Raw genomic sequence first — 13,407 nt, forward strand, 5'->3', positions numbered from 1 at the left:
GGACAAGAAGTAAAACAACCAGACTTACTTTCTCTTCTCAGGCCTTGTGGGCACTAAGCACAGGGGACTGAGCACATCTTAAATGAAACCTGGGGACGTGGAAGTTCATGTTCTGCTGCTGGTTCTAGTCTCTGTCTATGGAACTAAGTTCCTTTAGCTCTTACTGTTTTCGTCTTCCCATCTGTAAAATGGCCCTGACACCATCAGCCCACCCAGAAGGTAGCAATGAGCCAGATGGATGTTTTTGATTTTAAGTGTCAAGTAAAGTCATCCAGGCTGCCTGTAGTCATCGGCCCATTGCCTTTAGTTCAAATGTCAAATCTGCTTCTGCAACACTTAAGAAATCCCACATCCTGTATCTCTGAATATTTTACAAAGAACTGCAGACAACAAAGAGCAAGACAGACAAGGAAAGAGAATACACAGATACTGAGATCACAAGGGAAAGGGGTACATATAGAAATGTGAGAAGCACTTTCTGGTTATGGAACAAAAGACAGAATAGCAAAGGATGAGGCCCATGAATAAGATGCGTAAGTGAACAGTAAAATCACTGAAAGTAAGAAAAAAAACAAATCCAGGAAACTGCTGGAAGGTTTGTATTTTACATGCAGGTTACTACTGTTGGTTACAAAAAGAAATCCTTTAAAAAGTAAGAGTCTTTGGAAGCAATAGGTAGGAAGGTCTAAACTAATTAAAAGCAGGTTGGCTAACGACGGCAACATCACGTGTGCCCTGAGATAGAGTGTAGCCATAAAAGCTTGACGTGGGCATGCAATGTATTAAGTTGGGAATGTGCGTCTCTCCAGCTTCCTATCTATTAAAGGAACAAACAAGTTACATGTTGCTGCATTATCAGAGCATGATATGTGGAGTGTCAACCCTTTCTCTTCACGTCGAACTATGTTCAGTCACAGCAGAGATGGGGCTGAGGGGGGTGGGTTGGGGAGGGGAGGAGAAAAGCAGGGAGAAAGAAAGTTTTGAAAAAAATCTCTGCCTCAGCAAAAGTTTTCATTAAAATTTTAGACAAATGATCCCTGTGTCCTTCTCCCTTGCTGCCTGGGGCTCCATGCTATTTCTATGCAAATAACAACCTCGTGGTTTATATCTTATTATTTCCACCGGAGCTGAAGCGACATGACCTGAGACGTGTAAGAGGTGGGTAGGGGCTGGGGAGGGGGGTGGAGTTAAAGAGAGAGAGAGAGAGAGAGAGAGGGAAAAGGGAGAGAGAGAGAGATGGAGTGGGTGTTCACTCAAGTGTGAAAAAATATTGTCAGGAGTGAGCGTCAAGAACAAAAAAAAAATTGCTGGGATAACGTGTTTATTTCAGTCCCCCCACCCCACCCCCCATCCCCCCTTGCAAACCGGCACCTTTTAAAATTCATTGGGCATCAGGCGATCATGCACAATCCATCTGCTTTCACTTTATCATTTGCATTTCATGCCTCCTGGCTTTTGATGTGCTGATACTTTGATGCAGTCAGGAGACGCGCATTATCATTATTTCAATTTTCAAAGGGGTCAACGGGATCGGCACTTGCACACACAAATTTTTTTTTTCCCTACAACCTCTGCACACCCCCTCCCCTCTGATTCTTCACCCCAATGTTTAACATAAAGGATGAAGACTCAAAAAGGCAGGGGTCAAATGTTCACAGTCTGAAAGCTCGCATACACCGCCCAAGTCCCCACTTTACACAGGGACATGCGGACGACAGGCTGGATGGTCGAGGCTTGAGGAGGCTCCACAGGGCTCCAGACACACACAAAGACTTTCTCACACGTGGAGACTCAGTGAGGCACAGAGAGAGAGAGAGAGAGAGAGAGAGAGAGAGAGAGAGAGAGAGAGAGAGAGAGAGAGAGAGAGAGAGAGAGAGCGCGAGCTAGACACAAAGAGACAGGGACCAGCACACACACAGGAAGAGACACTCACTCACTGTGACCTGCACACACGCCCAGAGGATGCGAGGCAGAGAGAGTCCTATAGGAAAAAAGGCAGACACGCAGAGAGACACTGGTGCACACAAAGACAGGACGTGCACAGGGAGTGAGCTGGAGGAGGCAGTCTGAGTGTGTGGCTCCCGTCTAGTGTCCTTTCTCCTACGTGAGAGGCAAAGGGGCAGAGGGGACATTCTTAATGAATTTGCATGAAATCAGGGTCTTCCAGCTCCAGCTCCAGAGTCCCTGGCTCTATACAGAAGAGCCAGGGACATGGAGATAGCGGGGCAGGCAGAGCACGATTAGGTAACCTCTTTAACTGATCACTCCCTTCAGCTACAAATGATCATGTCCTTCCGGAAATGAGCATTGTGGGGTAAGTTACAGCTGCGGCTGTACTGTCTTTTCCTTGCAACTAGACTTGTCCTTTAACAAGCAACCCTGCAGGCTAGGAGGAAAGTGACTATAATGAATTTGATCAGAACAGTTCAACCAAGTATTAAGAAAAAACATCCCTAATGCCTTCCTTGTGGCACGAATGAAATTCAACTAGCAAGTTTTTAGGGACAAACAAAGAAAAACCCCAGCAGCAGCAACGTCATCACCTTTGCTTTTTGTAATGTTCTTTGGGTGCAACACAGCATCAGGGAAAAAATAAGAAACTCAATGTAACAAGATACTTTTCAGAAATTAGGCTCTTTGTTCAGGTCTGGGAACATTACGGAAATACAGACGACTTTAAATTCTACCCACCACAGGTAATGGTACCCACCATTCTCTCCAACGTTCATCAATATCTCATCCTAAGAATGTATCCGAAAGAGCAACTTAAAAAAAAAAAAAAGGTAGACAGTTTCTCCCGCTGCAATAATTTCCCTCGGTAGTGGCAGTTCACAGTCTCTACTCCCAGACTACCCTCCAAAAAGGGAGCAGAACATCCAAGCTTGTCATTTGCTAGCACTTTTTTGCCTGTCCTTGGAGAGAAAGGTCAGCCCAGAGAAGGGCAGGGAGTTCATATGGATGCAGAGAGCAAGCTCACCGCGCCACACGCCTGTCACTTCAGGCGACCCCAAAAGCTAACTGGACTGATGGGAGTGTCAAATTTTTCCAAATGGGAATGATAGGATAGGACACTTAATTCCTAAACTTCCACTTGAAGTCAAGGCTTGATAAAAAGTTTGTCCAAGTCTAGTGAACAATTTAGCTTGCGTGTAACTCCACAAGTGCAAGCGCCAAACCACTTGCGAGAGAGGAGAGGAGAAGGGAACTGAAGCTGTAATGAGGGCCAGTGCTTTGGAGCCGGGTACCAGGCACTCCTACCTATGTTTTCTCATTTGATCTCCACAGCATCGTTTAAAGGTAGAAATTATTATCCCCCTTTGATAGATAAAGAAAGCCAAGGACCTGAGAGGCTGTATGAGTTGCACACAGTCAGTCGGCCAGTCTCAGAGGATTACATACTCCTGGCTCTGGACAGAAAATAATGTTCCTATGTCTGCAGAGAAGTCAGAACTACACTGTCCTTTGTATGTTCAGGTATTCTTAGACAGGTTTCACTCTCAGAAGCAGTGAACTCACCATCCATTTCCCCACTCTTAGGAAAAGCCAGTATGAGCTTGTATTGAAAAGGCACAATTTCTTTTGAAGGGAAGATAAATCTCTATGTCATATTCTTTCTCATCAGTCCATCCATGCCTCCATCCACCCACCTTCCCATTCAATATTTGCCAAGTACTTCCTTATGTACAGGGGACCAACATAAGTGCCTTTTTTTTAGAGGTGCTTTTGCAAATTTCCCAGAATATTAGAACTTGATATCCTCGATGCATTCAGGGGATGTTTCAGAGGTAGCTCTGTGTCTGGGAGTAGATCTCACACCCTGTGCTCACAGATGAGAAGAAGGGAAGGAGGGTGGAACAGAAGCATTCGATTAATTCTGTCTTCTTAGAAAGACATTAGATGTAAGCTCTTTGCAGCAGGAGTTTTATCTGGTTTGTTTATTAACATACCCACAGGGCTTGGAAAGGTGCCTGGCACACAGTAGGTACTTAAATACTCATTTTGTTGAATGAAGTGAATGAATGAAAAGGCAAGGAAGAGGGAGGGAGAGAAGAGAAAGAGGCAAGACATGGATAGAATGGCCTCTCCCCAGTCTGGATCTAGAATTAAGCATTCACGACAATCTTCAAAAGGCTTCTTCTTCCCCACACCCCAGAAACTTACTTTGTTGAGGGCCCCGGCTCCTGTCAGAATTAAGTGAGAATTTTCAACCTGGATGGTTCTCTGTCCCAGCCGGACGAGGTAAGCCCCAATCCCAATGGCCCGGCAAGTAACCTTAAAAAAGAATAAATTTTCCACGTTACAAATTTATGTTCCCTCCCAAGCTGTAAGAACTAAGGCACAGGTATGTAAAATCTACATTAACAGAAGAAAAAAAAACCTGATTTCTAGGAAATCTGTTTGATTAAAACCAATGTCCTGGTTAAAAGAAAAGAAGGTACAGAACTCACGCAACGATTCAAGGAACAGACAGAGCATCATAAGCCCTTTCCTTCTCTTACGCTTTTGCCTATTTCACAGACGTTTGACGTCTACACTAGGGGTGTAAACAAGGAAAATATTAAGAGAAGGAATTTAAACTATTAATACCCTGGTAGAATATTTAGGGAAACAACAAGTTAAAATGCAGGCTAACAGGAGGTGGTAGGTTTATCCGGGAAGTTCAATGATTTACATTATCCTAACTTCTTACTATTGTGCACAACTGGAATCAAGTTGTAGATATACAGTTTTTAAGAAATGCTCTCATTTGAGACTGAAATAGCAGTGATGGGGGGCAAAAACAAATCTTAGCCGCATGGTCAGCTCCTCAGAAGTCCCGCACTCGGGCAAGATTTACCAGGCTAATGGTGATGATCTCGTCATAAGCCAGCGAAGATTCTCCAGCAATCATTCCAGAACCTCGAAGGTTCTCGGCTCCAAGTCCCTCTTCCTTCCCAATAATATCAGTTATCTTGTACCTGTTGGATACAGCCAGGCCAAATTACAAAGGCTAAACACAGTAACAACAATCCATTAAAAGAATAATCATCAATAAAAGGCTGCTAAAAGCATACTGAAATCTTACACTTAACGCCAGAGCTCTGTACTTTTTCTCTTATTCTTCATTCATAAAATATCCTTCCTTCTTACCTTGGTAGCCTGTTTTGTCTGGAAGCAACATGGTATAGCAGAAAGAGCAAAATTTGGAATTAAGCAGACAGGTTTAAATCCCTGCTCTGACACACACAACAGTGTGACTCCAGGGATAACAGTAACTTCTGTAAAATGGGAATAATAGTATCTACTTTCTTAAAAATATATATATTTTATTTATTTATTATTGTATTATTTGATTTTTTAAAAAATTTTGGAAGGGGGATGTAACTAGGTCTGTTTATTTTTAGAGGAGGTACTAGAGATTGAACCCAGGACCTAGTGCATGCTGAGCACACGCTCTACCACTTGAGCTATACCCTCCCCCAGAACAGTATCTACTTCTGAGGGTTGACATGAGTTAAACTGAAGCAACAAGGAGAGGGTCTGACACATAGATGGCGTTCAGATATTAGATCCTCTCGCTTACTTTCTAGGACAAGTTTCTCAAAAACAGGGTCCATGTATCTCTCTCTACAATAAGCAACAGCCATTAAATTGACAGTTTCAGATAAATGTTATATAGGAATTAAAAAAAAAAAATCTAGAGGCATAGTGAGAGCGCTCAGCCCAGTTTCTCAAGTCAAAAATCCTCTCTCTTTCCAAGACAAGGATGAAGGGGAAGGTCAAAACAGTGCAGTCTATCCCTGCTCCTTTTTAAGTACCAAATGTATACGTGAGGGTTCCTGGCTAGAGTCCTCTGAGGGGCAGGAGGGATGTATGTAGGAGTAAAATGCTGGCCAAGTTGTCCAGAAAACATCCTGTGGATCCAGTGGGAGCCACTCATCTGTCTTCCTGGCACAGGATGAGGAGTGATAGCTGATAATGGGAAATGGGAGATGGGGAATGCAACTAATAAAACAAAGGAAAAATACAAAGTTGGAAGTAGAGATGGGCATGTATTATTTATTGTTCCATGTGTACCCAAAAGGCTTGGCACTGGGCTCAGTTTTATAAATTGAAATAATAAATAAATATCCCATTGTGGCTTCTAAACTTTTTTTTTTGCCCCCGTATTTTTCTGCTCCCTTACTTCCAGCCTTCCATCAGTCCCTCTTCTTTGCTCTTGCTGTTGGTCTGTGGCTTTGCACCTCTGCTTCCCAGTGATTCCTTCTCCCAATAATTCCTCAGTTCTTCCTTTCGTTCTGTATCTAGACTCTGGATTCTAGAGTTATATTCCAGGTAAAGCTAATCTCCCTTCAGGGATTAATGAGACACATTAAATTGTTGGGGATGGGGAAGGGGAGTGTTTTGTTTTGTTTTTTTTTAAATAAGGTCTACATGCCATATATACACAAATACTCATGGGCCCAGTCAGCCTTCCTTGCAAAGTAGATCTTCTCCCTCCCAAGGAGTGCATACTGCTTCTCAGGTGTTCCTGATCTGCTAAGTGGCATCCTCTCCCATTGTATTATATGAAAAAGAATAAAAAATTCCCATTTTCTGCTCTATGACCTGAATCTTCTACCATTCAGATGATCATTCTTTCAAGTAGTATCAAATTTTAATGTTACTTATAACAAAAAACCTTTGTGTAGTGTAGTACAATTAACAAAAACACATCCACGCATATCATTTCTGATCCTCAACAACAATCCAGTGTGACAGGGAATAGCACCTCCATTATCACAGATCGTACCAATAATAGCCAGGATTTCTGATTGCTCACTACGTGCTTAGCGCTGTGCTAGGGGCTTTACATATATTATTTCACTTGATCTTCATCATACAGATGAGGAAACTAAAGCTCAGAGAAGTAAACTTTTAACAAAAGCAATATATAAAATCAACAGCTTTCTGACATACCAGTAATAAAGAGTTAAAAACATATAATGGCAGGGGCAGGGGAGGGATCCTATTCAGAGTACCAAGAAAAAAAAAAGCAAATCATTTAGGGATAAATATTAAAAAACTGGCAATATGCCACCATACCCACACAGTGCACCAAGGCATCCTGGGGTGTCACCGTGAACTGTCAGGGGCACAGAAGGATTATTTCAAATTTTGAGAGAAATACTATAGTATGTGATATCTGTTGGATGTCATGTGAACTACCAGTTTTAAGTGGTTCCTGGTTTAACATTAGCTAGTACTACCTTCCTTTTGACAATGTCCCATCTTTGCAAAGCTGTGTTTTTAGTTTCTGTGGGGGAAAAAAAAAGTTGCACACAAAAATCAGTGCAGAACAAGATTTGAGGGTGGCTATGTTCAAGCTGATTTCAAGGTTTGTGATGTTGTACAGATGCAAATATCCCATTAATAAGTAACTGTAATTATTTAAGAATGGAATAAAATTTTTTTTCAATTACGTGTACTATATAGTTGACCCCTACACAACGCCAGAGTGAGGGGCTTTGACCCCTCAGCAGTTGAAAATACACCTACAACTTACAGCTGGCGCCCATCTATGTGGTTCCTCCAGACACGTGGGTGCGTGTCCGCGGATTCGACCAACCACAGTGTGGCTCTGCTGTTTTCACTGCTGCAAATGTCTGCGTGTAAGTGGACCCACAGCGTTCAAACCCATGTTCTTCATGGCATAAATGCTTATGAGGCTGTCTGGGCTGACTACTTAATAATCAGAAATATTAGATATATTTTTTTGCCTAAAGGTGCTGTGAACCAAGAAAGGTTGGGAACTTCTGGCATAACCTATATGAAGAAAACTATAAAACTTTAAAAAGTACACTTAAATAATTGGAAAAACACCATGTTTCTAATTGGGAAGTGTTAATAGTATGAAGCTCTCAGATCTTCCTAAATTTATTTATAAACCTAATGCAATTTGAATCAAAATCATTATGGAAAGTTTTTAGAAATTAAAAAAAAAAAGCCTACATGTTAAAAAGAAAAAAAATAGCTAATAAACTTTGGGGAAAAAATGAAGGATGTGAGGAACTCCGGCCCATTAAAAGCAGTTAAAATAGTGTGGCATTAGTCCAAGAATAGATAGAACAAAAAACAGAATATAAAGTCTAGTAATTGAGTTAAGATTATTATAAAAGTGAGGAAACTATGAATTGTTCAATAAATGGTATTGGCACAACTGATTAACATTTTGGAAAATACTTGCAGAGAGATTACAAAGATGTTCAACTTCACTGGTGATCAAAAATACCAGTTAAAGTAACAACTGCTGTCTTTATCCTAGTCTGTTATTATTATTTTTTTTAATCCTATTCTGTTAATTGACAATAATCAATATTGGCAAGGCTGGAGAAAAATTAAAGAGGGGAAACAAGCACTATCATACTGCTGGTGGGAGTGCAGCTCTTGGGAGGAAAATCTGAAACTACCAAAAAACTTTTAAAAATGGACATAATTTTTGACCAGTTAATTCCATTTTTAGAAAGTAATTCAAAGGGAATAACTAGAGATATTCCTAAAAGTTTATATACAAGAAGGATCAGCCTAGGGATAGAGCAGTAAAAAAAACTGGGATAATCTGAATGTTCAAATATGATATATTAATTATAATGAACTATGGTGAAGCCATTATATATCATATCTTCAAATAATATTATAAGAATATACCAAAGTTCCCCAAAATAATTTTCAATGAAAAGAACAAATTACAAAAGAGCTTTTCTGTTACCCTGATTATGCAGGAAAAAAGACATGTAATAGAAAAGATAGCAAGAATATAATATACCTTAGTAACTGTGATCTCCTGGTAGGACTATAGCTGATTTTTTACCCTTTTTTTCCATAGTTGTTTTACGTGTTCCAACTTTTAAAAAATGAATAGATATAATTATAATTTTTAAATCTCAACCAGTAATAAGGTCTTTCAGTTAATAAGTGGCAGCGGTAAGATACAAACCCAAGACTTCTAGATGATTCAACAATCACCCTTCATTGCTCTTCAAGGTCATGATCAGCAGGACAGTGAGGACAACATTATCATAGTCTCCTTTCTCTAGTTCACGGCCAAATTATTCTGATATTTAAGACCTACCTGGATTCTCCTTCATCCTCCACATGTTCACAATGGACAGAGTTGAGAGCACTGACTCTCTTATAATCTTGAGGGGTCAGATATAAATATTTGAATCCCTGTGAAGCACAAAGAGTTTTTAACGCATTATATGCCATCACCACATAATCAGAAGACCCAGCAAAGCATGCATAATGCAGTTTGTTCTTGGGAGTAAGCTAGCTGTAAATTGCCAACTCCTGTCTCAGAGTTCCTGTCTAGCAGAATACTGGCATCGACAGCTCTCCTTTGAAAGATGGAAGTGCCTATTTCTGCAGTCACTGACTCTGTGTCCTTGAAACAAGACATCCTGTAGCAGCAACTCTGAGTACATTCCATTCGTTTCCTTTTCATCAGGGTTAAAGGGTCATTTTCTGACCTTTCGTGGCACCTCTATTAAAGATACCAACACAAAATTAAAGAATTGTGTGAATTACTACTTTTCACTTTCTCAAATCCATAGTCCCATCAAAATATAACTGGGTAAGGGATAATGAAGAGCATCACAAAACTGGGATATTCGACCTTAAAATCAGAAGTCTATGCAGTGCTAATGATCAGTGAACACTGAACTCACACCTTTTGCTTTTTTTAATAAACAACTCCTGATTCCTATGCCCACTAAAAAATTATACTAACATTTCATAATTAATTTATTTTTATACATACATATAGATACTCATACACAAAGTAGAGTTATCTAATATGTGTAACTGAAGTTAAAAAAAAGTAAACAGAGAAAAACATTTAAAATACCATGAGAAATTAGGTCCACTATTTAATTCAATGAATTTGTCTCCCATTGAGCTTATGTCAGAGACGTGAATTTGCCACTAATTTCGCATGACTTACGATGAGAACCTTTTGTAGCAATGAGTGTCATTAGTATGTCTGTCAGCAAGTATTTATTGAGTGACTATTACATGCAAGATACTGCTCCAGGCACTGGAAAAACAGGAAGGAACAAAACAGACAAAAATTCCTGGCCTTATGCAACTTATCTTCTAGTAGGAGAGACAGAAAATATACAAAATAAATAAGTTAAACATACAGTGTTAGCGGGAATCATGTTTAAGGAAACAATAAAATAGAGAAAGGAGACAGGAGAGCTGGGAGAATAACAGGGAAGGCTTCATAGAAAATATCATTTGAGCCAAGACCTGAAGAGCTGAGGAAATGAGACATGAGGATAATCGAGGGGAAAAGCATTCCAGGCGGAAGGAGCCGCAAGTGCATCCAGCAGGGTCAGGAGAGAGTGAGGAGGCTGGCAAGCCAGAGTATGAAGCGAGGGTGCAGCAAGAATGAGGGCAGAGTGGTACTGGAAGGCCAGTCTACACAGGGCCTTGTAGGTAACTATGTGGTTTCTGGCCCTCACTTGAGTGAGCTGGGAAGCCATTAAAGAGTTTCAATCAGACGGAAGTCTGGATCTGTGACCTGATTAATATCTTAACTGGATCACTCCATGTTCTGTTGAGAGTAGACTTGGGGAGGGGGGCAAGGCCAGAGGCAGGAAGGTCAATTAGGAAGCTACTGCAGTAAATGCAGGTGAGAAGACAGGGACTCAGACTACCGCACAGCAGTGGAAGTGGTTAGAAGTGGCTGGATTCTGGATGTATTTTGAAGGTTGGGATGTAAGTGTGATTTACTGACTGAGAGGATGTGGGACATGAGACAGAGGTCAAGGATAATGCCAAGGTCTTTTACTTAAATGGAAGAACAGAGGTATCCTTTATTGAGACAGAGAAGACTTTGGGAGGAACAAATTTAAGGAAGCAGATTAGAAGCTACATTTAGGCAGACGTGCAGGTAGAGATGCTGAGTCTGGATATATGAATCTGAAGTTCAGGGGAAGATAAAAACTTGGAAGTTTATAGATGAAATTAAAAGCTTTAAGACTGGATGAGATCACCAAGGGAAGATGAACACAGAAAAGATGAGCAGTCCAGGGACCAAGCCCTGAAACACTTTCCCTATTCCTACCTCACTTTATATACAAGTTATCCTATCAAAGCTCTGGGTGAGAGGGCCCTGGGTCCTGCTGGAGTTGAGACTGGGGGGTGGGGAGGGCGGCAGAGGGGGGTGGATCTGGACTTCTTGGTCCTATCACAACCTTTGTGGCTCTAATTATCTGTGTCCATTCACTTTTTTTAGGTAATTTTAAAAAGTGAGATAAAATTCACATAATATAAACTTGGCCATTTTAAAGTATACAATTCAGCAGTTTTTAGTATATTTACATGTTGTGTAACCATAACCATTATCTAATTCCAGGATATTTTCATCACCCCAAGAAGAAACTCTGTACCTGTTAGTTAGTGGTCACGAACAATTCCCATACACTTTTAAAATGAATTTTCCTGAAGCATATTTGATATGCAATATAAAATCCATCAGCTTTAAGTGCAGTAGTTTGAGGAGTTCTGACAAATGTGTATACTTGTATAATCACCACCACAATCAAAATATGGAATATTTCCATTATCCCTTGAAACACTCTTATATTCAAAGATGTGAAAGGCAGCAAAGGAAACTGAGAAAGAGCGGCCAGGAGGGTAAAAAGGAGATTCTGGGGTCCTGAAAATCAACAGAAGAAAGCATTTCAAGGATGAAGGCGTGACCAACTGCATGGAACGCTGCTGAAATGTCAAATAAGGTGGAGACTGAGATTTCATGACCGAATGTAACAATGCGGAATCAATGGCGACCCTGACAAAAGCAGCTGTGGTGCAATGGTGAGGGTGCAAGGGGAACTGAAGTGGGGTCCAGAGGGAATGGGAGGGAGAAGAGCACCTGGAAACAACAAGGAGAGAAACTCCTTTAGGAAATCTTGTTGTGAAGGGAAGGAACAAATAGGGTGGGGTAGTGAGTGGAGGAGTGAATGTTTATATGATAAAGGGGTAGATCTAGAAGAGAGGAGAAAAGTGATGATGAGAGAAAGAAGGGGGAGAAGTGTTGATCTACATCCTTAAGTTGGCAAGAAGGGAAAGGACTGAGCATAGAGGGACTGGCCCTAGATGGGAGCAGGGACCGTTCACTAAAGGACAGGAGAGAAGGCGGAGGATAAGGGCGTGGATGCAGATATGGGGAAGCTCCTGGGAGCTCTCTTCTAATTGCTTCCATTTCCTCAGTGACTTGAGAAACACCGCCATCAGCTAAGAGCGAGGATGACGGAAGAGGGTGTTGGATGTTTGAGGAGAGAGAAGATGTGAAATTGTCAGTCAGAAGGTTGGTAAGCTTGAATTTAAAGTAAGACTAGTCAACAGCACTGTGCATTTTTCTCCATCAATGTTCAGCTATACTGGTGCAGGTATGGGAGCAGATGGAGACAGTTTGATTTAAACAAGGTTTTTGTACAGACCCAGAGTAAGCAGAATGAAGACAGAAGTAAGGAAACTGGGGGCATAGAAAAGGTAGTGATTATTATGATTAGCCTACAATTGGCTTAGGGATTTAAGCTGGATAAGAATAAAGTGAGGATGTCGGGAGGGAGTGAAGGGCAGAAGAAAGCTGGTAGGATCAGCAGTTGTTGCTCTTGGTGGATTCAAAGGGTTGCTGGGCTGGGAGCACTAAAGAGAGTGAGCTGGGAAGACAGGATGGAGAGACAGCGTAGAAAGGGATGCCTGAAATTGAGATTATGGGGAATGAGAGCTGAGCTGGGATGCAGGATAGGACTGTCAGAGGAGAGGAAGTTAAGGATGCAAGAGGCTGGGTGACGGGATGGATCCTCGATGTGGATACAGCAATCACCAACAATATAGTGGGACTGGTAGTACTGGAGTGACTGACAATGTACCCAATTCAAAGATGCAAAGAAGAAGGAGTGGCCAAAGGGCTGAGAACATTCTGATGAGGAGCAGTGGCAGTGTGGCATAGTCTGATGACACGAGATTCAAAGACAGGGGTTTTCAGAGAGAAGGGAGGGAAAAGGGTCTGCAAGTAGCAATGGGGCAAAAGGAAGACAGTATTTCCCTCCAGGCTCAGTGGTACAAGGGAAAGAGAAATCAGTCACTATTTAAGAGGGCTAAAGGGGAAGAAGATTCTTCAGAGGACAGGCAGGTTTCAAGTAGAGCAAGAAGAATGGAGAACAATCAGAGAAGAAGCTGAGGCTATAAGAGATTTTGCTGGTGATTGACCATAAGTCTTGGAAGCCACAGTGGAATAGTTTAAAGATATGTACTTCCAGCTTAACATGTCTCACACTAAATGCACAGCTACCATGTCATCTAGTGTTCAACCAAAGAAACAGTCCATTTCAAAGCTGGAAGAAAGATCAGGAGAACATATTGAGAGATGATTTA

General features: G+C 41.2%; 1 protein-coding gene across 12 annotated transcripts in view; it reads right to left on the reverse strand.

Moving 5' to 3' along the window:
* ACACA (acetyl-CoA carboxylase alpha) overlaps window positions 1–13,407 on the reverse strand; it is a 256,069-nt gene that overhangs the window by 54,605 nt on the left and 188,057 nt on the right. For all 12 annotated transcript variants that reach the window (XM_064495017.1, XM_064495019.1, XM_031467944.2 and 9 more), the window contains 3 exons: window positions 9,092–9,189; window positions 4,838–4,958; window positions 4,162–4,272 (listed from right to left, as the gene is read on the reverse strand). In XM_064495017.1, the coding sequence (XP_064351087.1) occupies window positions 4,162–4,272; window positions 4,838–4,958; window positions 9,092–9,189 (330 nt within the window). The remainder of the gene's footprint in view (window positions 1–4,161; window positions 4,273–4,837; window positions 4,959–9,091; window positions 9,190–13,407) is intronic.

The sequence above is a fragment of the Camelus dromedarius genome, chromosome 16 (genome assembly GCF_036321535.1).
Source record: "Camelus dromedarius isolate mCamDro1 chromosome 16, mCamDro1.pat, whole genome shotgun sequence".
Lineage (NCBI taxonomy): Eukaryota > Metazoa > Chordata > Mammalia > Artiodactyla > Camelidae > Camelus > Camelus dromedarius.